Raw genomic sequence first — 27994 nt, 5'->3', positions numbered from 1 at the left:
GCCAAGATACGGCCTTTCAGCAGGGTATCTACCACTTACTTTCCACCCCAAACCAAGCAGCCCACATCCTTCTCTTGCAAAGCCATGGCCATATCAGGTTGACACTAGGCTAGGCTTCCAATCATAAGCAGTCCACTCCTTATCCAGCAAAAGTAGCTTTCCTGAGATCGTCCCTTGGACTGGAGCTGTGGTTCCTGTGCCCCATATCCAAAAAGAAACCAAAACTGCTCCCATGAAAAAAGTGGGGGACCCCTGACACAAATCATACCTCTGTGGAAAATATTCTTCAGCTTCTTTGACAGTGCTTGGTCCAATTAACTGTCTCCAGTGTCTTAAACCATTTTCCCTTAATAAAACAAGGGCTAGAGACGGACCACTATTAGAAAAGAAAAAAAAATGAAGTTAATAAAAGTATGGCTCATAGCTAATTACAAACAGGTAATACAAGTGTATTTGTTAAATAGACTAAAAAAGTAAAATAACCCTTCCATCAAGCATCTGAAATTAACTTCTGTTGGTGTACCCTCAAGAGCATATTCATAAAAGGATGGGAGCAGAGAAAGGAAGGGAAGAGAAGGGCTTTGGTTCTGACAGAATGTTTCCTACATGGTCCCCATGCTGCTGCTGATTTATGTACCCTTGCTGGCCTTCTGACCCTGCTGCCATTTCACTTACTTTTCTAGAAACTTAACAGATTTCTAGCATCCCTTTCCTCTCCTAGGACTAGTGATCTTTAGGATTACCAAAGCCCTTGAGAGTCCATCACGGTTCTCTACTTGGACTTGATGGTGCCACACACCCTGGATCCTGGCATTCAACTCAGCTGGGCCCCAGCAACTTCACCTGGGACCTTTGCATTGCTCTAATAACATCCCAGGAGGGCTAGAGAAGACAGACAGTTGAGCAGAGATTCGAGATGGAGGGGAGACTGGCAGAGAAGTAGGCTCAGCCCAAGTTTACAGAATTGAGAGGTCTGGCGACTTGAACACAAAGCAGGGTTAAGAGAAGGTTTAAATGATTCTAACATAAATCAGACTGTGCTTTCTAAACCTGAAATCTGTTTTACCTGGTCATGTTTTCTATAAGACTTTCAAAATAATCTTTATTTTCATGTTCCTTGCACAGTGTTTCTGCTTCTTCTCTTGATAATACTATTTGTCTTTGCATCAGTATTTTAAAGCCTTCATCTTCAATGATGTTCAAAACGGCCTCTAAATAAAAAGCCCACATAATCAGTTTCAAACTGCTGGGTTATTGGTTATATACACAATACAGAATGTATTGTCATGAGGACATAGAATGCATTTCATTCTCATATGAAATTTAAGTTTACAAAAATAGCTTATTGGATTTTAATTTAAGATGAACAATATTCTTAACATAATTATGATGCCATTTCCAATTCTTCAGTGGACCAAAATCTATAGGTTTGAGGATGGGGAGTTTACACCAAAAAATTATATAATCAGGTAAATTTTATTTCGTATATAAAGTTAATTTAATGACATTCTCAGATATGCTAGGGCTCAGGAAAGAAAATAACTTTATACCTTTAAAATTTTTTTAAATATTATTTAATCTTTTTTAAGTGTGCTTACCTATAGGCTCTAGATAACTGAGAGATGAAATATAATTAAGTGATTAAAAATGGGAAATTAATATACCTAAAGACTGTGGGATGTTTGAAAACTAGTTTATATAAGAAAAGTTTAAATAAATCTGTTATAAACCTGATTATAAACAAAAAGTAAATTGCAAAATACCATCAAAAGGCAAGACATGTATATAAAAATAACCACCATCTATGTACTAAAACCTCAAACAATATTAACAAAAGCTAAGAACACAGAACCTGGCAGTGGGTGGGTTGAGAACAGGGAGAGGAATAAAGCTCTGCTAAACTCAAAACAATTATTCCCTCTTGATTTTGCAAAGTAATCAAGTGCGAGTTTAAACACACTTCAAAAGGGTAAAAACAACATAATTATCATTTTAAAAAATTACTCATCTTCCAAAATCCTAGAAAAAGTAATCGCAAAAGGTGCTTATAGCAAAATACAAAAACCAAAAATGATAGCAAGGAAGCATAGAAAACAGAAATAATAAACAGTCATAATTATAAAATTGTATGAATTAAAATCCTCTACTAACGGAGTCTCCGATTATGGCCAACCCATTTCCAAATTCAGAACAGTGAATACTAAAAATTAGGAAACAAAGCTAAAGCAGGAATGTTTTAATTACCAAGCACTAAAGAATTATAATAAAAAGAAGAAAATTCAAATCCGGAGTTAGAAAAGGAGTGAAAATAGGCACCTAAGACATCAAAATGAATGCAAATGAATTGTTACAGATAAAAACAAAAGTTAAGAAATTATGAAAGAAAAACTGTTGAGCTGCTTTTTGAAAGAAATTGTAATGCTATTTTTTTTAAGAAAGTGACCTTATAATAAATCTAATCAAGGAAAAACTGAAAACACACAAAGTACATTATGAATGAGAAATAAGTACAGCTATCCTCCATGATATTATAAACTATTTTGGTAGGATGCCCAATGCCAGTACATTTGAAAGTAAAGAAATGAATCTCAAAGGAAGTATAAATTGCCACACAATGACCCAAGAAGCTTTAAAAAGTGGAACAGATAAGTAACTATGGAAGAAATTTTGAAAGTTGTCTAAAAGCCTACTTTTTCCTCCAAAATGAAGGATCGTCTTCGGTAGCTTTATTAATAAATTTTAGGTTATTGGGCTTTTAAAACTCCCCCAGTGTGCTTAACAAAGAAAAGTCAGAATAATCCTGACAATACTTGGGAAAGATTAAAGAAGAACATTTGAACTAAAATAAATATTACCAAAGAAAATCCAATAGGATGGTGTACATTATGAGCTATGAAAGTTTATCTGAGGAACCCAAGGAAGGCTGAACATTTGAAAATGTATTCTAATTACATCAATAGCCCAGCAGGTCAAAGGGGAAAGAATATTTTATGTTCATCTCAGTAAATAACAAAAAAGCATTGCATTACATCCAAAGTCTTTTTGCATCGCGTAGCAAATAGAAATACTTTGGAATAGAAGGATTTTGCCTAAAATCCAAAGTCAACATCATAATTGAAAACACTGGAGGCATTAAGAGCAGTCGAGGGTAAAACAAAGGCAGCCTCTTCCCATAACTGCCTGTAATTATTTAACATTTTTCTAGAAGTACTAAGCAATCCATAAAGACAAGATATTTGAACAAAATGGATAACATTGTTTGAGTATAAGCTGTTTGGAAAATTCAAGAGTCTATTTTAAAAGGTAAATATTTATTATTAGATAACATAATTCAGTAAGGTGGTCAGCAGGGAAAAATATACAAAAGCCACTATCTTATATAGAAAATAAATTTAGAGGGGAAAAGATGTCACTCACTATGGGGGAGAAAGCTAAGAATAATCCTAAAAAGACGTATCTGGCACTGAAACAGCAACAACAACTATAAACAGCTGACCTTTATTAAATGAATAGTTTGAAGCAAAGAACTTTACATTGTCAACTGAAAAAACAAATGCACTGCGTGAGAGTTGTGAGTTAAGTTTCCTTTGAGGCAAAATGAGGACTATAGCCTGGGAGGCAGCCTTTCAGACAGCCCTGGGGAACTGCTCTGAAGAAGCAGAGGGGAATGTCAGTACATATATATATATATATATATGTATATAATCATATATATATATATGATTTGGGGGGATATGTGCAGTCAAGCACACATTTTGGCATAAGGTTGCTGCTAGTCACGAGGAGCAGATGTCTCCATTAATGATTTTAGTGCTTTTTCAGATATGAGAAGATGCAAGAACTAGGGCTCATAAAATCTTCTCCTGAAAATATCTAACCATCTGAAGGCCTGTACTGCCAGTTTTTCCCAAAGCACGGAGTGCCTCATTCCTGATCACGGCCCTGAACTCCTTTCGGGGTGAGCTGAGGTCAGCTACTGCCGTGCCTAGTGACCTAATCCTTGTAGAGGCAGATGGCAAGTGACAATTTTTATTTGGGAACATATATTACCACATTTAATTGAAAAATAAGGTAACAGCTATAATGAATAAAATTTATTATATTTGAATAAAAGATGTAGTAGATGAGTTGAATAGAAGTACAGTGTATTCCTTGAAAATAAATGAGACTATAATGAAGATGTCACTTTTCCTCAAGTTAAACTATCTACATAGACTTTGGGATTTCTTGAAGTGATCCAGAAGAGTTAAATGTCAATAATAGTCAACATTTATTGAAAAAGATGAGTGATGTGTTACCACTTACTACCAAATGGCAAACATAGTAAACCTGAAATGATAAAAAAACTAAAGCTAGAGTCAAACAGTAGATCAGTCGGAGGGAGACACAGAATAACCAACTTCAAAGTTTGTTTTCCCCCTTTTTAATTAACACTTTTATGGCATCCTCAAGTATCAATACGGGTTGTCTATCACAGTAATATGGTACTACGCTAACAGCTATCACCAAAATTCTTCAGAGGAGAATACTGTGTTTGGGAAAAATTATTTCAACAAATTATTAAGAGTAGAAGGTGAGATCTTTGCAACTTGGTTGAGGGTGGATTTGCCTGGCTTAGAAAAACTGAACAAATACATTTGTCTACCAGGGACAGGATTCAGGGTTTCAGCAGCAATCCACATCAAGGTGACCAATATGGAAGCAGAAACTGGGCTAAACACTGCCAAGAGCTGTGAATGGAGGATAAGCTGTTCAAAAGTTGGATTTTGGCAATTTGGAGGTCGGTGGTGAACTTGTCTAGAATAGTTCTGGCAGAAGCTAAGTTGGAGAGGGTTCAGGAGTGAGTGAGGGTCAAGGAGCCAACTCACTGAGCATAGATAACTCCTTGAGAAGTTGCCTGCTGCAAAGGAGCGGAGAAACAAGGTATCAGAGAAGGGAGTGTGAGATCCAGTGAAGCTGTTTTGGTTTTGTTCTTATTTCATTAAATTATCTTTATTACTATGTTGGAGTATGTTTCTCTGCTAATAGGAAAAAGCCAGCAGCATGAGAGAAAGTATAAGAAAAGAAGGGGCATTTGCAAATGTGAAGTCCTTGGGGGAGCAGGTAGAAATGGCACACGTGGACCAAGAAAAGGGCCTGGCCTCTGATGGATCATGTACACTACAGGGTTGCCTCCCCTCCTCTCAGCCAATAATGCTGCTTCTTATTTACGGAGAAACCAGGCAGCGGAAGGCACATCCTGCAACCTCCTGCCACCAACCCGGAACTGGAACTGTCTATCCAGCCCTCTTTCCCTCTTGCTCTTTAAAAGACAAATCTCTTCTAAGCCCAGTTCTCCACACCTGCTACAGAAATTACTTCCTCCCAACTCTCAATGACCTTGGCCTGTCCTAATCTTCACTCCCTTTCTTGTATCTTCAACTGTTCCTTTTCTACTGGTTGGTTCCTTCCCCTGAGTATTTATCTGCAATCAGATTTTTCCAACCTCAAATAAAAAAACATCTAAATTCTTTTCAAAAATTACTTCAATTCTGGGTTGTTCTGAGTTCACTGTATATAATCTCTCACCCCAATTTTGCAAGCACTCCACTGAAACTATTCAAGATTCCCCTCCTGGCTAACTTGAACTTGACTTTTTTAGTCTCTGTACAAACAGTGCTTCCTCCAGGAAGCTTTACGCAACTGTCCCCGCTTGGTGGCTCCATCATTATCCTTCCACTCAAATATGGGCTGCACATCCCACCTGCTTGCTTACCCCGTGAGCCATCTCTTACCATACCGCTTTCCACACCCAGCTGTTATTACCGATTACTTAGATGTATTTTGCAGCAGATTGTTGTACTAGTCAGGATAGATTATGCTGTGTAGAAAATTAAACCCAAAACACGAGTGGCTTAACACATCAGAGAGATACTTATCAGCAATGTTACCTGTTCACAACAGAGCTGCCTATTGCAGCTTTATTTATAATGGCCCAAACTGAAAGCAACTAAGACGGCCTTTAACGGGTAGCTGGACAAACTTTGGTATATTATGTTATTCAGCTATGAAAAGAAATGAACTATTAAGCCATAGGAAGACAGGAAGGAACCTTAAGCACATATTATTAAGTGAAAGAAATCCACCTGAAAAGGCTGCATACTGCATGATTCCAACTACAGAGTAGTCAGGAAAACGTGAAACTACCAGTAAGATCAGAGATCGCCAGGGGCTGGGAGGGAGGAAAGGGGGAGGAACAGGAGCAGCACAAGGGATTTCTAGGGCAGTGATTCTACCATATATGATGCTGTAAAAAAGATACAGTTTGCCAAAACCCAATGAATGTGCAAGACAAAGAGCAAAACTTAATGTAAACTATGGACTTTAGTTAATAACAATGCATTTATGTTGGCTCATGAATTATAAAAAAAAGTATCACAATAATATAGGTTAGACACTTTCTCAACTCTTTAACTACAAAAGCGTTTCATTCTTTTTATTGAGAAATTAGTAAATTAATATTAACTAAATGTCTTGAATCAAGTACTTTTTCCGTAAATGTTTCAATTTTAAAGTAATACCTTTTACTATAATTATTATAGGGTTTATTCAAATCCCATGTACAAAATAGTTAAACAATTTATACTTTCTCTCTTACCTTTCCTTTCATGAAAGAGGGCTGGTCGAAGTAATGCCAGTATCTTTTCTACTTTTATGCTTTTCATTCTTTTAAAATCAGGGAAGAAGACGTCAATGAACTTAGTATTAGTTATATTCTCTTCAACATCACAAAACTGAGATATATTTTGTCTTTCCAGATATTCTTGTAAACTGTTGAAATCCAAAATATAATTAGAAACTGACGTTTAACAATCATGCCGAAAGATTTAGAGTTTAGTAAAACAAATACAAATTGAATTTCGCATAAAGACAAGGTGTATCACTCTCTCACATCAAAGGCTATGTATTTAATTCAACTTTCATTGAACCAATCCAAAAATTGATTTCATGAAATCGTATACATTTGACTTAATGAGTTTTTTTTTTTTAAAGAAACATCATTATTTATGGAGAATCAATGATTATGGAAATCATTGATTCTCAGAAGATCAACTGAGAAATAACTAGCACTTGTAAGAGTTCTGTAGGGGCCAAGACAAGATCAAAATACAAACACTAATAATAGATCTCTAATATACCAGCAATGATCAACTATGAAATAGAAAAGTTTATATAATAAAATAATATAGAAAATATTGTCCACAGATAATAGAACAAAAATAAGATACCTAAGAAATATTCTAGTAAGAAATATAAACTCATATTACTTCACTTTTATATTTACCTCTCCCTTCCATCTGAAATTTATTTTGAGTATAATATGAGGTTAACATCTAACTTTTCTTTACAATTGAATATCCAATTGCATCAAAAACAAATGGATTGATATGTGCAAAATTTTTTAATGGAAAGACTCAATATTTTTTTCTTTCTTTTTTTTTTTGTTCTCTTTTCTTGTGATTTGATGACTAGAAAAGTTCCTTTAACATTGTTGTAAAGTTGGTTTGGTAGTGCTGAATTCTTTTAGCTTTTGTTTATCTGTGAAGCTTTTTTTTTCTATTGACATTACAATTTTTTTTTTAAAGGTATATATAGTCAGTTTACAATGTTGTGTCAATTTCTGGTATATATCACAATGCTTCAGTCATACATGAATATACATATATTCATTTTCATGTTCTTTTTCACTGTAAGCTACTACAAGATTTTGAATATATATCCCTGTGCTATACAGTATAAACTTGTTTATCTATTTTATATATACCAGTCAATATCTGCATATCTTGAACTCCCTGTTTATCCTTTCCCACCTCCCTACCCTCTGGCTACCACAAGTACTGTATTCTATGTCTGTGACTGTGTTTCTGTTTTACATAAGTTCATTTGTCTTTTTTTTTTTTTAGATTCTACATGAGAGTGATATCATATGGTATTTTTCTTTCTTTTTCTGGCTTACTTCACTTAGAATAACGTTCTATAGGGCCATCCATGTTGCAACAAATGGCATTATTTTATCATTTTTTAAGGCTGAGTAGCATTCCACTGTACAAATATATGACAGCCTCTTCATCCAGTCATCTGTCAATGGACATTTAGGTTGGTTGCTTCCATGTCTTGGCTATTGTAAATAGTGCTGCTATGAACATTGGGGTGTGTGTATCTTTTCAAATTAAGGTTTATCTGTGAAGCTTTTGATTTCTCCATCAAATCTAAACAAGAGTGCTAGGTAGAGCATTCTTGATTGTAAGTTTTCCCCTTTCATCACTTTAAATATATCATTCCATTCCCCTCTGGCCTATAGAGTTTCTGCTGAAAACTCAGCTAATAAACTTATGGGAGTTTCCTTTTATGTTATTTGTTGCTTTCCTCTTGCTAATTTTAGTATTTTCTCCTTATCCTTAATTTTTGTCAATTTGGTTGCTGTGTGCCTCAGTGTGTTCCTCTTTGGGTTGATCCTGTGTGGAACTCTCTGTGCTTCCTAGACTTGAGTGACTGTTTCCTTTCCCAAGTTAGGGAAATTTCCAGCTACTATCTCTTTGAACATTTTCTCAGGTCCTTTCTCTCTCTCTTCTCTTTCTGGGACCCCTATAATGTGAATATTAGTGCACTTCTTGTTGTCTCAGAGTTCTCTTAAACTATCCTCATTTCTTTTCATTGTTTTTTCTTTTTTCTGTTCTGTAGTAGTGATTTCCACTGATCCGTTCTTCTGCCGTATTTAGTCTATTCTTGATTCCTTCTAGTGTGCTACTCATTTCAGTGATTTTATTCTTCAACTCCATTTGGATATTCTTTATATTTTCCAACTCTTTGCTAAAAACTTCACTCTGTGCATCTATACTCCTCTTGAGTTCTCTGAACATCTTGGCCATCACAATAGGAGGTACATGATGTCAGTTTTTCCCATTACTGGTGATACTGATGTGGTCAAAGTGGTATCCTCCAGCCTTCTCCACTGAAAAGCTACCATTTCCACTTTGTGAGTAATAAGAAGTCTATGAGGACACTATTTGGAAATGCGCATATTATTCATGCAATGGACTTACCACCCATTAATGATTCTTGCTGCATCAATTATTATTACAGGGTTTTTAATTTAGTTTGGCTTTTTTTATTTTTATTTTAAAAATATTTTTATTGAAGTATAGTCAGTTTACAATGTTGTGTCAATTTCTGGTGTACGTAGTTTGGCTTTTTAAAATCTTAATTTGGTAATCTCTGTATTTAATGGGATAGTTAACCTTTTCATATTTAGTTTAATAGCCATACACCTGACTATATTCCTTCCACCTCACTTTATGTATACTATTTTACACTGTATTTTCTTCTTTTTTCTTTCCCTTATTTGGCTGGTCTGAGCATGTTGCTATTCATTCTGGTTTTCCCCCTGTTACTGTGGAAGTTCTATTATACTTATCCACTGCACTGATGTTTACCATCTTTTACCTGCTTCTGTAATCGAACACATATGTTCCAAATATTTACTGCATTCTGGCATGCTGTTTCCCAACTTTAACACTCCATCCACTCCCGCCTCTTCTGAAAACTCAAATAAGAATCTTAAAATAATTTTAGTTGCCTTCTGCACTCATCTTTCCTCTTTGAAACTTTTGAACCATTTTGCCGTACAGACTCAGTAACTCCTAGGTTTTGTTGAGATAATTTAGGATCTATCAGAATTTTCTTCTATTTCAAGAGTCTTCCACCAGTTATTATAACCCAGAACTATATAAATGTGTGTATGTGTACTCACAAATTCCAAGGTTCACTGATAACTGTTTCTCTTCTCTTTTCCCCCCTATATTGAGGTGTCTTTCATTTTTTTGTTTGGTTCTGTCTTCTTCCAAAAATTTTCCATAGAAGGGGTACATAGGTGATATATTCCTAAGCATGTCCCTGACATCTTCCTTTGCTCCACCAGGTAAATGATACCTTGGCCTCATTAAGAATGCAGGGGTTGCAGTATTTCTCTCTCAGTCTGATGACAAGTCCTCTGCCAGTCAGAGATTTTTTTCCTTTATGAGTAACTTGTCCTCGGTTGCTGCAAATGTAAAGTTGGTGGAGGGGATCCCCCTGAAGTCAAGTCACTAGGGGCGCATTGTCTGTAGAGACATTTGAACCAATAACAAAACCAAGTAAGGCAGCTTTTCAGCAACACATGTAGGAGCAGTTCTAAACAATGTTAGTGATAAAATACTCCTTCTCAAAACCAATCTTTGGTTCATCACTCTTCTAAATAACTCCTGTGGTTAGTGTTTGAATTTCAATAATATATATGTAAGCTTCAAGTTAGCACATTTTTATTATTTATCTTTAATAAACAGTGTACACTGTACTCTGCATGGAGGAATCAATCCTAAAATAACAGAGCTATTGGCAATGTTGCAATTTCTGGAACTTACTGTGAAACAGGAGTTTTATGTATCTCTGTGTATAAAACAGGAGTGTACAGCAAAGACCAATTTTGAGAAGGTCATTGACAAATCTTCCAAAGTTAAGGCTTACAAATGAAAACAGTACTTCATTTCTGTGATAGACTAATGAATATACATGTTTTTCCTTTTTTAAATAATGCATTAATATAGTTATACAGTATTAACCTGTTACTTGTTTCATTTTTGATATTGTCATATTTATTTTTATTTTTTGCTTATATATTCATACAGGCACCAAATTCCATACAAGATAATTTTCACTGTTTATGTTTCTTTTTTTGGTCATTATTATTTGTCTCATTCAATAATGAGTTCTTAAAATAATTTTGTCATATAGAGGAGAGGGGCATTACAAAACTGACCTGCTGCAGGTGTTGGACATACTAAGCACACCACTGCCTGTTCTTTCTCCCTGGAGACGGCGTACAGTGTTTTTTCCCAGGATGTTTCCATATTCGTGGTTTTTTGCATCAGTCCAGTTTGGACCACTGTAAGCCCTTTCAATTGGCAGACACATGTGTTTCTTCATTCCAGGGAATTATTTTTCCCTGTTATGTGTTGGATTACACCTTCCCCATCTGTTCTTGCTTCTCTGCATGGAATTTCTCTTCTCAGTATGTTGATCTCCCCAGTTTATTCTCCAGATTCCTTATGTCTGCTCTGAGGATGCCTGTTTCTTTCTTCCTTCCTTCCTTCCTTCCTTTCTTTCTTTCTTTCTTTCTTTTCTTGTACTTTGAGCTATTTCTTGCATCTGATTTTCCAAGTCATTCACTGGCATCTCAAGTGACTATCACACCCTGTAATTCTCCACTGAGTATAGGTCAAATTATGATTTTTTTATAATTCAAATTGGAAAGGCTTTTGTCTATGTGTATGTAGCACTTGGAGCTCAGGTACTTTTGTTATGTCAGTCCTGTTATTTTATTGAAGGGTTGTCCTATCCCTAGCAGTCCCTTTTCACTGGGCTTGTGTTTTGATGTTTGAGGAGATCTTCCCTTCTCCGGCTGCTAGGATCCCTTAGGTGTGGAATCATTTTTCTTTGCTGGCTCATTGGGGTTTATGTCTGGATTTTGGTGTGTTAAATGTTGGAAGCCTTGTAGCTGGAAAGCAAGGCGGTCTCTAAGCTACGAGTCCGTGCTGTAGAAGCCAGCAGGCCGTCCTTCCTTGCAGGAACATTTGGAAAGATCCCTCAGAGAGATGGGCTTCAAGGGCAGGGAATTCAGTAACGCTGTTCAGCTGCATTTTGGACTTTCAGGAGTCAGGAAGGCCCAGTGAAGGCCAATATCTGTCTTGCCCTTGGGAATCACAGGCCTCTGCTTGTTCTTTCCAAGGTCTGATGTTGTCTCCAGGTTCTGCTTTCTGAATCTGAGCTCAGACACTCCCAGTGCTCTCAGTGGAGAAAGCATCACACTACCTTCCCCTTCTCTCTAGCTGGGGACGTAAACAGAGCCCCCGGCCTCACCTGTGGCCAGCTGCTTGTTAGGAAGTTTCCCTTTGATTCTGGAGAAGCAAGAAAGGTCTGGAGATGGGCACAGAGAGTAAAGGTGTAGAATTCAGACTGCTCAGATCCCAGAAACACCTTTAAAGAATCCTTTAGGAATTGTATCTATTACCTTTAATTTAAATGAGAATTTCATAAAAGAAAACAGTAGCTGTCTATAGCTATGACACATACAGGGATAAACAGGTTACCAAGACTAGAACAGACACTTGCTATGGACAGAGAAATACAGTATGTTACAGGAGGTGGCACTCTCCTTCTCTCAGTCACAGGGTTTAAGGCTGAAAAGGACCTTAGAGATCCTCTGATTTTTCCCCACCTTTGTATCCCCAGGACTTGGCGTATAGTAAGGATTTTAATAAACACTAGGTGAATGAAAGGATGCATAACAGAATGAATGAACGAATGAACGAATGAGTGAAGACTACCGGGAACTACTTATATATATGACCCCAGGTAATGTAGCTAACGGAACACCTTCCTCTTCTATAGAATGACTAGAGAGCAAAGAGAAAGGTCATTGTCTTTTTATTATTATTGTTGTTGTTGTTGTTGTTGTTATTATTTTATGTTATTTATTGATTTATTGATTTTTGGTGGGAGGTGATTAGATTTATTATTTTTAGCAGAGGTACCAGCGATTGAACCCAGGACCTTGTGCATATTAAGCATATACCGTACCGCTGAGCTATACTTTCCTCCCAAGGTCATTGTCTTTTGAGTTCTCAACACACAGGCTGATTAAGAAGACAGACATGTAAATAGATAATACGAATAATGTGATTAAAGACCATCAAGAAGGACTCTGGAGTCTGGATGGAAAGCATGGGGGCCTGTGTCCTGTTTCCCTGGTTCACCCCCCTTCTCCCAGCCAGCCATAGCATCAGGTGTGCCATCACTGGCACGGAGAGTGTTTTCCCACATTATGTGGGTTCGGAAACTGCGAGTGTTTCTCTCTGCAAGGATAACCAACCTGACAAAGACTACTACCCCACATGGAGCTCCTGTTCACAAAAGCGGCCACCTATCACCCCCAGTCCAACTGCTCTACTTTTAATATCCCTTCTTCCTCAGCCCTATCCTCCACCACCCAGAGAGGAAGGTGAGGCCACCTTGAGCAGGGGAGGAGTGGCAATAAAGAACAAAACTGGACAAATGTGTAAATTACTCGTGAGAGTTTGTGTCCTTGATCCTTTAGATTCTGGATCTACTTAAAAACATGGAAACTGAATCACCATGCTGCATATCGGAAACTAACACAACATTGTAAATCAATGTATATTTCAATTTAAAAATTTTAAAGAAAAATTTAAGTACAAGTACAAATAAATTTTTTTTCAATGGCAAATGAAAGTCCACAGAACCTGTTAGGTCCTGTCTGCAGAACAAGAGCTCTGAAAACCGATTCCCAGGAAAACAGGCTCCTCACCACTTCATCCTGCCTGCTTGTGGCCAGTGCTCTGAATAAACACAAGCCAAAGGAAAATGGAATCTCTAAGTTTAAGAGGAAAATACTGCAGACCTTGCAAAATAACGTTAACACATCTCACTCCACCCCCATCCTGCCAAGTGCTTAAATTGTGCTTAACACATTGTACTGGACATGTGTCCTGGTCGCGGCTACCTTTCCAGCTTCTGCATCATCCCCATGGCTCTGGCCGTCTCCTGCTGGTCGTCCAATGGTTCTTTAGGTTCTGCCTCAGAATTAGGGTCACTTTTATCCCAGGGAGGCTGTTGTTCCTTTCCTTGAGATATAACTAGAATATAGCTTAGGCCACTTGTCATAAAAGAAACAAAATCTTCAAAGTCAGGCTACAAAATAAAATGATAATGTGTTTATCTCAGGCTCTGAAACAGATCCATCAACTACAATGGTGGCCCCTACCCAAGTCAAGGCCTCCTCCCCATCATGATCACTGGGCAAGAGTTACTTATAAGCCTCCCGTTAACAAGCACATCTGTGAGGGACAGAAGTTCACAGCTAGCAGGGGCTGATCTCAAACACAGTCTAATAACTATTCTCAAACTGCACCATGCTTCCAAATCATCTGGAAGGCTTGTTAAAACACAGATTTCTGGAGTCCAGTCCCAGAGTTTATGATCAGTAGGTTTGGGGTGGGGCCCAGGAATTGGATTTTCTCAAAAGTTCCCAGGGGACACTGATGTAGCCGGTCCAACCCTTTCCCGGGGCCAAGGGAGATGGTGTGAGCGGTGCAGCCAGTTTACAAGGTGCTATCCGGTAGAACTTTCTGTGATGACAGACATGTTCTGTGCTCTCCAGCACAGGCTGCCGAGCTCTTGGAGTGTGGCCGGTGCAACTGAGACCCTGACTTTCTCATTTTATTTCATTTTAATGAATTTAAATTCCAACAGCCACACGTATTTAATGGCTGCCTTACTGAACACTGCATTTCTAGAAGATCTGTCTCCTGACCAACACCCTCAAGCCAGGGCGCTTTCCAACACACACCACTGCCTTTATTATAACCGCCCCCACCCCCAGGCAAAAGAGAATTTTTTAAAATAGCTTGACAGAAAGGCTTTTAGGTAAAGAAAAGATTAAAGCTTTCCTGTGAAGTTTATGATAAGGAGCCTTCAGCCTGGGATAAGAATCTATAGGAAAGGCTTAGATATTCACTTCCTGAGGGCTGATGCAAGGAGTCTCAGAGAACGTATCGTAGAGAGACCTTTGCTCCCACAAAACACAGTCAGACCAGCCACTTTTGCTAGGCTGCCACTGTGTCTACTGGGGATTTCTCCAGGGTCGCCATCTTTGGGTTAACCATGATATGGACACCCACAGGGACACCTGGAGCTTATCTGGTTGGCCAGAGTTATTCATTTACTTTTCCATAATGAGGAACTTAAATTTACAGGAATCCACTGTATTTGACAACACAATAGCTTCTTTTTTTTTTTTTCTTTTTAAGCTTTCTTACCTGGTCTGCTAATTGACTATAGAAGTACTTGACTTGTTCTTCAGTGAGCAGTCTCTTATCCTCTGCTTCGATAACAAATTGTGCATTGATAATCTTCAATTAGAGAGTAAGGTCAGTTCCAGACGTGTTGAGGGATGACAGGTAAAACAAGCCAAGCACGTTTGTTTCCTAGGCTTAACGAACCACCCAGATTTGAATGCATTTCATTCTTCTGCCTCAGCACAAGCCGCAGGGCGCTAGGCTGGAGGCGGCTCAAAAATATGCAAAGAAGATCCTTTTCATTCCCCTTACTGTTTACGTTTTCAAGGCTTGAACTAGAGACTCCACAGTATTTCTATTATTTAAGTGAATTGTCTCAAAATGAAAAAAAAAAAAGAAAACTAACTGAATTCCAAGAAAAGATACCATTGCTTTCTGAATCATCCAAGAAGACATACATTGACAAGTACTTCTTAAACATTTATTTTCAAAATTGTTTTAATTTTCTTTTTTTACGACTTTCCTTTGGGAAGGCTATAACTCATAATCTAGTCTATCTTACTCATATAGCCACAAAAATATCCAAATTCTAGGGAAAAAGATATCATTTAAGATTTAGCCATGCTATACTTGTCTTGAAATTTTTTAATTTAATGACAAATTCAGTGTGCGTGTCACTCAAGTGTATCATGCGTACAATGGACCATCTACTTGACTGGAGTTTAATCAGTGGTAACACTGCTTTGTCTAAAGAAAGAGTGCATGATGGGAAGTTCATCAAAAGACATCCAACCCCTCCTGCAACAGCTCCCTATGTGACCCCCCTCTACTGCACATGCCACAGTCTTTCAAATTGCAATAGAATTTTGTTGTTTCAACACAAAATCATTGTTTAGCGATCAGCAAACCATAGCCTGAAGTCAAAATCTAGCCCACCACTCGTTTTTGGAAATTAAGCTTATTGGAACACAGCCAGTCCATTTCTTTATCTGCTGTTCATTGTTGTTTTCTCCATATGGTGGCAGAGTTAAACTGTTCTCACAGAGATCATATGCCCCCACAAGCCTGAAAATAGTTACTCTCTGGCTGCTTATAGGCAAAATCTGCTGGCCTTTAGATTAGAATGCAACTTTCCTCCAAAATTTTTTATTTTGGCTCTAAAGCAAAAACTTAAATGCATCCTTAAGTTATCATGTATCTGAAAAAGACCATGCATTTGTGACAATAGAGCAAGATAATGTGAGCTTATAACAAGTTTGCATTGCTAATAACGAAATGCAAAGAAATCCATTAAAATCTAATATAAGAGCTATGCTTTTATCATTTATATTGGATGCTGCTAGAGCAGTTATTTAAATAAGGATGTTCTGTGGGTCTAGCCATTATAAGACAAAACGTTCAAAGCTTTTAGAGATACTTCACACCAGAAGTTCATTATGTTCTATTTTACTCTAAATGATAAGCTTATCTCCAAACTGAAAATTAAGGGATTATTTTGCAATTAATTTTTACATTAATTTTGTAGTGAAAGTATTGTTGGGAAATATTACTTACTTTGTCTTTAATTTCTAGAACTTTGCTAGCAACCACAGCATCGGGTTTGATAATGACAATACTATATACTTGTTCTAGGAAAGAAAAAATAGAAGAATTTCACGTTCTTGGCACAAAGCCTAGATAATGAATGATTTGGCAATTAGAAATGCAAACCACTAATATTTGGTGAATTTGGGTCCACAGCTTGGGTCTTATTATGGCCTTGCAACTATCAAAGAGTTTCTACTTAGAATCAAAGCACAGTTCCAGGATTTGCAAGCAGGAGAAACATTCACAAGAGTTTGCAATCAATAGGCAAAAAAAAAAAAAAAAAAAAAAAAAAAAAAAAGAGTAGGTGGGCACTAGTTATTTTAATAGAATTCACACGCATGAGAGTCACACCCATGATCCATCCACTCAGTATCACTGGTGACTGGAATTTCAATGCAAGCAAACATTACATGGTAAAATGCTTTACCATCTATGAATTTATCTGCATTTGGCTACACAGTCTTACCCCGAGCTTTTAGTGCAGAATAGCTCACCGAGCTCACTGTTTGCCTCTGTTCCCTCCAGAGTATGAACACACAGTCACACACCCACTCAGACAGTCCAGTGAAGGAAACTGTTAACTCTTAAGTACACCAGGAGTGTGGGTCAGCAAGGAAGAAATTCTTCTTATAAGTTCTTGGCAGATGATAAAGGATGACATAAGAGGAATCTGCTGTCCAGATCATTCACAGAGGACAGGAGCCCCCGGGCGAGGGTAACCTCTGAAAGGCTGCTGCAGGTACTTTAGACCAAAGGGAAGGCAAGTGAAGAGGTTGCTTTATTTTATTTTATTTTATTTTATTTATTTATTTATTTATTTTGCAGTAAACTAAGGGTTTATTTCAGGGAGCTGAGCAAGGGAGTGGGAGACAAGCCTCAGATCCACTTCCACTTGCTCTTTTTTAAAATTTATTTATGTATCTATTTTATAATATCATATTTTTAAATTGAAGTATAGTTAATGTACAATATTATATGTTACAGGTATACAGTATAGTCATTCACAATTTGTATACTCCATTTATAGTTATTATAAAATATTAGCTCTATTCCCCATGTTGTACATCCTTGCAGCTTATGTTATACCTGATAGCTTGTACCTCTTAATAAAAGAGGTTGCTTTTTCATAGCTGAGTCTAGCATCACACAAATCATCGTTGATCCCACCAGTCTCATCTGAATTAACGTTGATGTCTTTTCCAGCTTTTTGCTGCAAGTGATGCTGTAATGAACATCCGGTAAATTTACTTACCAACACTTTCATAGGCTGCTTCCCCAGCATCTTCTGCGTCTGAGTCCGCAAACGCAACTTCATGATACTGTGGGAAAGAAATGCTAATGAAACAGTTTTATTTTAATATGATAGTGAAACAGTTTTCGGAAATTTTGTCTCTAAGAAAGATGTATAGTCCAAGGGAGAGAAAGTAAGGTGGAAATGTGCCTGCATTTATCTAACACTACTTTTCCTAAGTTTTCTACAGAAATAAAGTAAGGAATATTTGAAAGGTTGGGGCGGGGTGACTCACAAATAATGCATATATGGTGTATGGAAAATAGTTAAAAACAAAAAAAGTTTAAAATTTCAGACGAGCACAAGGCATAAAATAAGAAAGAAGCAGAGCTTAACAAGTAAGAAAGCAATTAGCATGTAATTATTATGTTAAAGATCGAAAGGGCATTTGTAAGCTTCAAGATGCGTTCCTGACCTTTGCATTTAGTAAATCAGGAATAGAAAGATATCTCCTTAACTTATTAAAAATGCCTTTCTCAAAACAATAGCCAATTTCCTACGATAGAATAAAACACTAGGAAGGAAGGGAGATTCTTAATTTCTGGAGCAGCACTGACAGAGTTTCTGTGAATTACCTGAAAGGTTTATATATTTATATATATACTTTTTTTGTTAAGAGAATACATAATTTCAGATTCTCAATGGAATACAGACCCAAAGTTGTTTGGAAATAACTACACTGCGGGCATTCACTCCTATTATAATCAGGAATAAGAATTATGCCAGCTATGACTTCAAAGTGACCCGACTTGTATTTGCTGGACCTGTGCTGGCCAACAGGGCAGCCACTAACCACATAAGGCTATATTTGAGCACTTAAAATAAGGTTTGCCTAAATGAAGATGTCCTATGAGTAAAAAATACACAGCGCATTCCGAAGACCTAATTTGAAAAAAATGATCGTGGAATACTTTATTTTTTTTTATTGAGTACATCTTCAAATGGGAGTCTTTTGAATACATTGGATGTAACAAAAGATGTTTTAAAAATTAGTTTCACTTGTTTCTTTTTAAATTATTTTTAAGTTTATTTTTAAAATTTATTTTATTATTTTGGGGGGAGGAGAGGGAGGTAATTAGGTTTGTTTGTTTTAGAGGAGGTACTGAGGATTGAACCCAGGACCTCATGCATGCTAAGCATGTGCTCTACCACTTGAGCTGTACCCAACCCTCCCCCCTTTAATTATTTTTAATGTGACTAGTAGAATATTTTAAATTATGTACGTGGTTCACATCATGGCTTATATTTTATGACTATTATTGCACTAGACAAGGTAATTAGATAAGAAAACCAAATAACAGAAGTATCCGGCAAAAATTTTAAAAAAGAAGGAAATCTTGCCACTTGTGACAACATGGATGGACCTCCAGGGCATTACGCTAAGTGAAATAAGTCAGACAGAGAAAGACAAATACTGTATGATACCTTTTATATGTGGAATCTGGAAAAACTGAACTCACAGACACAGAGGACACAATGGTGGTTGCCAGAGGCAGAGGGGTTGAGTAGGGAATTGGGTGAAGAAGGTCTAAAGGTACCAACTTCCAGTTATAAGCTAAGTAAGTTCTGGGGGTGTGACATACAGCATGGTAACTACAGAGCTGGAGGGAAAGGGGGTGGGGAGGATAAATGGGGAGTTCAGGATTTGTAGACACTAACTACTACATATAAAACAGATAAACAAAGTCCTACTGTAGAGCACAGGAAGCTATATTCAATAGCTTGTAATGGCCTATAATGAAGAAGAACATGAAAAGGAATATATATATAAATATATAAATGAATATATATATATATAACTGAATCACTATGGTGTACACCAGAAATTAACACAACACTGTCAGTTGACTATACTTCAAAAAATAAATAAGCAAACATTTTTTCAATAAGTAAATAAAATGATCATGGAATATTATGAACAACTATAAAAAATAAACACAGAGCTAGAACACACTAAACAATATTACACTGTATGAATTTATACAATTTATGACACAAATTACAGACATTTTATGTCATCTAGTCACTATGGCTAGACAGTCAGGTTGAGCCCAGATTTTTAATAACACAGACAATACTGAAATAAATATACTTTTCTGCATTTGCCTCATTATCTTCTAAAGGAAAATTATTGGAGTGTAACTGCTCAAAGGATACATATTTTTTTTAAGGCCTTTGATTCATACTGCTAAAATACTTCCCAGAAAGGCTGCACTATTTAGACACCTAGGTAATTATAAAATTAGGGGAAATGCTATAAGAAAACAACAACAACAAAAAAGACATAATGTGTCTTTTTAAAATAAATTTTTAAAAATAAAATTGTCAGTAATCCAAAGTATTACCTGAGGGCGAACCATTTCACCTGCTGCAATTTTCCTCTCCTCATTGATCAAGGTAATAATTTTTTGATTAACAAGTGGCGCATTTGCACCCTTGATTTTTGCAACAATTTTGCCATTCTACAAGGGGAGACAAAAGCATGAGGGAAAGCTTTCACTTTCAGGATAAGTCAAGAATTAACTCTTCAACTGGACTAAGTCACCCCACCCTGACCCACACCCCCACCAATCCCTTTTACCTATTGTAATTAGCCATTTCAAAATAAGTATTAGTGGTAACGAACTTTGTCTCCATTTAGTAAACCGAGCTCTGAGTTCTACCTCCAATTTGTCTATTTCCCTGCATTAAATTTTAATGGTTCTGTCCCGCCTCCCAACATTACTTTCCCTAATTTTGATGTTATGTCCCTCTTGTTTGTCTTTCAACACATATTTACAAAACACCTGTTTACTAGATTGTACCAGGGGTGATGGTATGGAATAATAGTCCTGGTCCCTAATCTAATTAAATTACAAGACAAAAAACGAAAAAACAAAAAACCCCGCAAACACATGTGAAATAACAACCATGACAGGTACCACCTAGATTGGTACAGAGAGCTGGGAGCATCTATAAGAACTGGTTCTGATTAAGGAGGTCAGTGAAAGTTCTTATCGATATCAGGAAGTGACTCTTGGTTTGAAGTGTGAAAGATAGGTAAGAAATAAAAAGGGGAAGAAAGAGCGTTGTAGGTAAAAGGAATAGAGATGCAGTAGCCCTACAGCCAAAGGGAATCTGGCGAAGGAGGAGCCAGTCGAGTGAGTGAGGGGCTGCCTGGTGTGAGATGAAGCCAGCAGTGTGGAGGAGCCAGGCCGTCTGTGCAGAGCCTTGCAGGTCACGGGAGGGTGCAGCCTTTAATCTGAGTGCAGTGCGAAGTTTAAACAGAGGCAGGGATCATGATTGGAACTGCTATTGGTAAAGATAATTTTACCTACCATATGGAGAAATGGTTAGAGGTGGAGCAGGAGATGTCTGTATACCAATCAGAAGCTATTCTAGAGGCGAAGAGGGGAGAACTGGTTGCTCGGTCTACGGCAGTGCCTCCAGGGATTGAAAGAGGGGGAAGCAGCAGATGAGTGTGAGAAAGGCGTGATGCTGAAACTGACAGGACCAAGGTCGGTGTGGATGGGGTGTGAGGTAAAGAGAGGTCACTATGACGACCTTTCTGGTTCTGGCTTGAGAAACTGGGTGAGTTAAGACGCTATCGGCCAATCCCGTTTCCGATGAGGGTTGGTGTGGGAGGGGTGTGATGTTGGACCAATTCATGGTGAGATGCCCTTGAGACACCAAGAGGAGAGATTAAGGCACCAGTCGGATACACAAGTCTGGAGCTCAAAGTATAGGATTCAGGCGAAGATAGACACTTGAATTACTGATATGCAAGAGGTGATGACTGAAACTGTGTGTGGAGGAAGTTTTCTAAGGAGAGTTTATAACGTGATGAAGTCAACATGGAGCGGCTGAATGAAGAAAGGTGAACCTTCAAAGGAGAAGGAGGGGAGTAGGATCTAAGAAGCGAAAGGAAAACCAAGTCACAAAGGCCAAAAAGAAGCAAATGTTCCAAAAAGGAGATCGTGGTCACCATATTCGATACATTTGAGAGGGACAGAATGATGAAGACCTCTGCTTTCAGAAAAGAGCACTTATTATGTTTTTCAGATCATTGAAGTTGTGTGTTTATCATGGAAAATTTGGAAAATATACAAAAGTATAAGAAGAAAATTTACATTATGCATCCTTCCCCCATACATGGAAAAACAGCTATTAACATTTTGGTGAATACACTGCCTGACTTCTTTCTATGCATTTGTAAATACAAAGATAAAAGCAGTCTTTATTACAAAATAATGATCATACAAATATCTCCTTGCCTTGGTATACGTGAATATTTATAACCAATTCTCTTCTACTGGGTCCCTAATAAATTTCCAATTTTTCACTCCTGTAAACCATAATTCATCATACAGGTCTCTGATTATTTCCTTAGGAGAGGTACATGCCATTTTATTTTTCTTTTCCCTGATCAACTCAGTGTATGCTAGTCTAATCTCAATCCATTATGAGCTCCTACAGGTCAAATTATAAAATATGTTCATAAAAAAGCAAATTTAAGGCAAAAAAAAAAGTCTATAATTACCATCAGCAGAAACCAGTTCCAGTAATTTTACAGTGTTACTTGCTTGTTAGCTATAAATTGGAATCTGATAATACATTTAAGATGATAAATATACTTACAACACTGAAGAGAAAGACAGGTTCACATTTATCTCTAAATGGCTGCAAAGTCACAATGCTGTCAGCTTCTGCCTAAAAAAATAAATATTCCATATAATAATAAAGGATACTATCCCCAAGTCATTTGATATACTATATTCAAAATATGCAGATATATACAATTTTCTATGTTTACTACAACATTTTCTGAGTACGTCATAGTTGTTCTTAGAATCAAACTGCACCCACTGGTAATTCAAGCCTTGCATCATTTGGTCTCAACTGTCTTTCTCACCGTTCACTTTTATGGTACCCAACCTGCAGCTAAACTCATCTCCTGTGGTCTGATGTACACCACCTGCGTTCTTCTCCCTTGTTACCTGTTCCTGAACTTCCTTTCCCAACACAGCTCAAGTGTCCTTCCTCCAAGAAGTCTGCCCTGCTTTCTCCCACTACAAACCATCTCCCCTCCACGTGGCATCTTACTGCCCTTCTCTCGGGCACCGGTAGCCCCTTTCAACACTGTAGTACCATTATACAGACCTATCTCGTCTCCTCTGTTAGAAGGAGAGCCACGTGCCCAGAGGGATGATGTCTCACATTCACCCTCGCGTGTCACGCCTCCCCCTCATCACTCACAGGGCCATACAGAAAGAGACGCTTACTAAGTACTTCTTGAATAAATTGGTCATCAAATTTCAGTCTTGAATTTTAAATTTTCCCACAAATTTCAAGTTATCTTAAACTGATTATATAAATAACTGTATATTAAATAACTGTGCGTTCCTGCCTATTAACATAACACTCCTTGGGCCAGCTGTCAGGATGGGATCGTATGGTAGGATTTTCTGTAAGAATTGTTTTTTCAACCAAAGGCACTTGTTTTCAAACTGGGATTTCTAGTCAAGCCAGGGTCCCTCAGCCCTGTGTCAGTCAGAAGTGCTGTGTCATAATTGTTTTTTAGTATGTTGGATTCTACATCATTTTCTTTCTTCCTTTTCAAAAAATTAGGTCCTACTGCTTTCAAAACAAAAAGGGAGGCGGGGCGGTTGAAAGGAACTAATCTATAATATTAAAGGACAGTAGTCAAAGATTATATTTAATAGTAGTCTAGGTATCATCATTGCCATTTTTACATCATAAGTATCACAATTTTGTATCACAATTAAAGTATTTTATAACAATATTGCTTAAAAACTGGTAATATTTACTGAATTTTTATATGCATAGGCACAATGTTAGTAAAAGTCTTCAAGTCTTTTAAAAGGGCACATAATAGAAGAAATTTTTATACTGACCATTCAGCTTGGGGTGATTTCAATTGGTAATCAACCTCATAAGTTTTCATTTTGGACTTAAATTTACAAGTTCAGATAGGGTCCCATTCCTTGGTTAACTGCAGGAAACAAAATGTCCAGCAGAGGGCGCCCCTCCACTGCTTCCAAACGAAGTTTGGAGACCTTTTTTTCACCATCTATGAGCAGGTCGTCGCAGAAAAATAGCATCAATGTCAAATGTACTGTTGTCAGATGTAATCAAACATAACAGAGAAACCAGAGACAATGCACTTTTTTTTTTCTGTTAAATTCAACAGATGCTGGCATTATGAATAGGACATATTTTGGAAAGACTGCATTAGCATTTCCCAGTGGGACAGACATGTTGGTGGAACTGACTCCTTGTGAGGTAGGCTGAAGAATACTGTCTGGCTGGGTTCCTGCAGGGAGGACACAGTCTGAAGCCTCTGGGTGGGAGGAGGCACTGTTAAGACCTGTATCCTCACAGCTCTGAGCTGTGCTGAAATGGAGACCAGCAAACCGTGTGGGCTAATCCTTCTGCACCTACTCCTCAGCCCACACCATGGTGCCCAGCCCACACACATACTCCAGGTTTGTTCCTACTCCGACTCTATAAACAAGGAGAGATTCAAGGACTCTGGACCACCAGGGAACACAACGTCAGGGTGCACTTTCTTCTGGCCTTGCATTTCTATGCCCTAGTCCCCCTCCAGGTAGCCTGATGGGTGAGCATCAATGGGGATCTGCCTTGTCGGTCTCTCCCCATTGACCCAATTTCCTCTTAGACCCTTGAGTTTCCCCACAACCCCTTGCTTGTGAATGTGTACTCCTACCACTGCCAGGATTCACGAGAATTTTCTGATCCTTGTTTCTCCATGATCCATGCACCAGCTGTTAGATCCTTCTGGTATTTTCTTATAACTTCTTATACCAACCCATTGTCTGTTGCACGTGGCAATCCCTGTTAGACCAAGCACCAAATCTAGACTCACAGTCTAGCTCTACTCAGGCGGTTCTGACGATTCAAAGTTAAGCAAGTTGTTATTTAAAAAATCACAGGGCCCTATTTCAGAAGACAAAGTCAACCTCTAGACAAAATGATTTAATGATTGTGTATGACCACCTACCCTCTGTCTTTCTATTTTTTAATTATTTTTCCTTTTCTCTTTGTTGGTTTCTTATTTTTTTTTCTTTGCAACCTACCCTCTTTAAGAGACAAAATTGTAATAGGTAAATTTCTAAGCTTTAGACTGCTTATTTGTAACCTTGAACTAAAAAAAAGGAAGTCCTATGGACAATGTGTCTGCAAAAGGGAATGGACAGTCTAACACAGGTTAAGGCCAGTAAGCAAATTCATCCCAAGGTCTGGGTTGAAAGGGGTCATGGAGGCCTGTGCACATGAGAACATACAGTGGCTTGAGGTTTCATGTTTGCATCGGGGATTGTGAGTTTTATGAATAAGTAACACATGAGTTATCTGCTTCTGCATCTTAGGTCCAGCTGGTCTGGATGTGTTTCTGTCCAATAGATAGAATGTGATCACATATACACTTTTAAATTCCCTAACAGTCACATTTTTAAACTACAAAAAAAAAGTGAATATAATCTAATAATATATTTTACTTAATCCAGTACATCCCCAAATGATCATTTTAACATGTAATCCATGCAAAAATTATTAAAGAGCTATTTCACATTCTCTTTTTCACAATAAGTCTTCAAAATCTAGTGTGTGTTTTATACTTAGGGTACATCTCAATTTGTGGGCTAAATTTTAATCATAAATAACTGACCTTTAACTAGATTTAATAAAATTTACAGTCAAAAAGGTAGATTCACATACCTAAGTTGCTCAGTTCAGTTGTTTTACAATAACTGAATTGAGTAGCTTTTTAAATATAAATTTAAATTAATTAAAATTAAAAATTCAACTCCTCAATGACACTAGCTGTATTTCAAGTGCTCAAAAGCCACTTATGCCCAGTGGGTACCATATGAGACAAGAAGCAGTTGATATTAGCTCTAAGCTAATATTAGCTCTAAGCAGTTAATAATTTGATGTAGATAAATTGATGAGTTTGGCTGTTATATTTTAATTCACTGTCACATATGGGAGGCAGATAAGGGAGGGGGAAATCGCTACCGATTTAAAATTGTTAACTGGATAAATGCCCAGAGTCTTATCCAATGCTACCCAGTAAATGGGATTTGCAGCCCTTATTCTGAGCACACACCATACGATCAAGTGAAAAGAAACATGGCAATAGACAGATACCCATCTTTATGTTTTTCTAATGTTCACAACCATGGTAAACAACCGCAGCATTATAGGAATAGGATAAAAATCACATTCATTCTCAGATCCAGAAGAATTAAATATATAGTAAAATTGCTGAGTAAATACTGTCCATTTTGATGAGTTGACAGGTCGCTTAAATTAAGACAGTCCTTAAAGAGAATACTTCAACCCTGAAAGTAACAAGAAAGTAATAGTCTACTGGGAATGAAATCCTTACTACAGCAAAATGCAGAATTTCATCTTCGTTCACTTCATTTTTCAATTTTCTGAATAAAGTCTGCATTGCTTTGCAAGGTCCACACCAGGCTTGGTAAACATCAATCACTAGAAAATGAGAATATTTATGAAAGAACACAATCATAGAGCCTAGAATGATAGCAGCTTATCCCAGCCCTGTGGCAGGAGCAGGGTAAAGATGGAGCAGGTTTTGACCCTGGGAAATGGGGAGTAGTGCTCGGTGTTGGGGTGCCACAAGGTGCCCCGGGCTCAGCTCCAGACAGCAGACAACTGGAGTCCCCGTACCTGTTAGGCCTTTGTTCTGCAACATCTCATCCCACAGGCTCTGATTATTGATGACCGCCTGCAAAAAGGAGGGCTCTGTCAAAGGCCTTCAGGGCCAACGCACCAAGTCAAGACCTGTCGGTATGTCATGCCCACCTGTAGCTGGATTTCTCGCTTTTTGCTTGCCATTCAGCCACTATCACGTGACAAAAGGGAAGAAAAATAGAATACATTTAAAAGGAAACTTAAATAATGTCCCTCTCTTGCAATGCTTGCAGTAGCCACACTATCTCACTCTCCCAGTAATTCGGAAGCAAAGTAAGACATGAAATAAGCAAACTCACAGGTATGGAGAACAAACTGGTGGTTCAGGGGTGGGGTGGTGAGCAGTACAGGGGTGGGGGAGTGAGGGGTACAAACTACTGGGTGTAACACAGGCTCAGCGATGTATTGTACAACATGGAGAATGTAGCCAATCGCCAACATTTTGAAATAACTGTAAATGGCAAGTAATCTTGAAAAAACTGTATGAAAAAATTTTAAATGTTCTGCAAGACAGTAAGTAGTTGTATATTTTGCAAAGCTATGGCCAGCTCTGTAAGGCACCCACTGTCCTTCACCCTAGATTTCCTGTGACTGAACCCCCAGTAAAGCATTAGCTTCTTAAAAAAAAAAAGAAAGAAAGTTAGGAGTCACATTTCCTAAAAAATATTTTGTTTTCCTGAAGTATTACGGAGCATTCACTCTGTTTCCGTGTGCACACATGTTCACTGTCTACCACATGTTCGTGGATCTTTCTTGGGTCCCTCTCCAAGGTTTAATTTTTAAAGCAAGGCCACCAGTGCATTCTGGAGCACAACGTAAACTTTCCGCCGGTGTTAAATCAGTGAGGCCCAAACGCCCTATTCGCTGGTGTCAGGGACGTTTAGACGTGGGTCTGACTGTGTGTGTGACCGCGGACACCAGTGCGAAACAGAGTGACCACAAATAGCAAGACTACACCCAGCAAAGGGTGTGAGATTCTCTGACATGCCTTACACATCACAGACCCTCCTACAGTTGCTAGATTGGGCCATTTAAAGAACTCACAACCCCCCAAGATCTAAATCTGCTTCCTTACCGAGAGGCCTGTGTTTTTGCGGGAAGAGTTCAGCCAAGCCCAAGTACCCCGGGCGCGAGCAGGTCTGGGGCGAGGGGGCCAGGTTCCCGCTGTGCCTCTGCCTGCGCTGGTCCGGCTTTAGAACCAGGAAGCCAACGTTTCCTGCCAGCCGTTTGGCTGCCCGCGAGCCCCGTCCTCCCAGCTCGAGGGCCACAACCCCAGCGCGCAGACCCGGGCAGCGGTTAGGAGAGCACTTGGCCCCGAAGTTCGTCCGCCTCTTGCCGCCTCCTCGCCTCCGGGTGCCCCCAGCAGCTACCGTCCGCCTCCAAGGTGCACCTGCTCAGTGCAGGTGCCATCGGCGGCTGCGCCTGCCGCGTTCCACGGGCTGGTCACGATTTACAGTATGAATAGCATGCGCCTCCGGTTGGAGCG

The 27994-nt window shown here is 38.2% G+C and overlaps 1 protein-coding gene across 1 annotated transcript; it reads right to left on the bottom strand.

Moving 5' to 3' along the window:
- Positions 1 to 8: 8 nt before the first annotated feature.
- On the bottom strand, positions 9 to 26652 carry NME8 (NME/NM23 family member 8). Its single transcript, XM_032484247.1, has 12 exons — positions 26620 to 26652; positions 26485 to 26542; positions 26180 to 26286; positions 22387 to 22458; positions 20115 to 20231; positions 17731 to 17797; positions 16446 to 16519; positions 14913 to 15005; positions 13598 to 13785; positions 6638 to 6810; positions 1067 to 1211; positions 9 to 376 (listed from the first exon to the last, which is right to left on the bottom strand). Exons 1-12 carry the CDS (start codon positions 26650 to 26652, stop codon positions 94 to 96), a joined length of 1410 nt encoding a protein of 469 aa, XP_032340138.1. The 3' UTR covers positions 9 to 93.
- Positions 26653 to 27994: the final 1342 nt, after the last annotated feature.

Source organism: Camelus ferus, chromosome 7 (genome assembly GCF_009834535.1).
Source record: "Camelus ferus isolate YT-003-E chromosome 7, BCGSAC_Cfer_1.0, whole genome shotgun sequence".
NCBI classification, from domain to species: domain Eukaryota; kingdom Metazoa; phylum Chordata; class Mammalia; order Artiodactyla; family Camelidae; genus Camelus; species Camelus ferus.
This window is presented reverse-complemented; position numbering and strand designations above follow the sequence as displayed.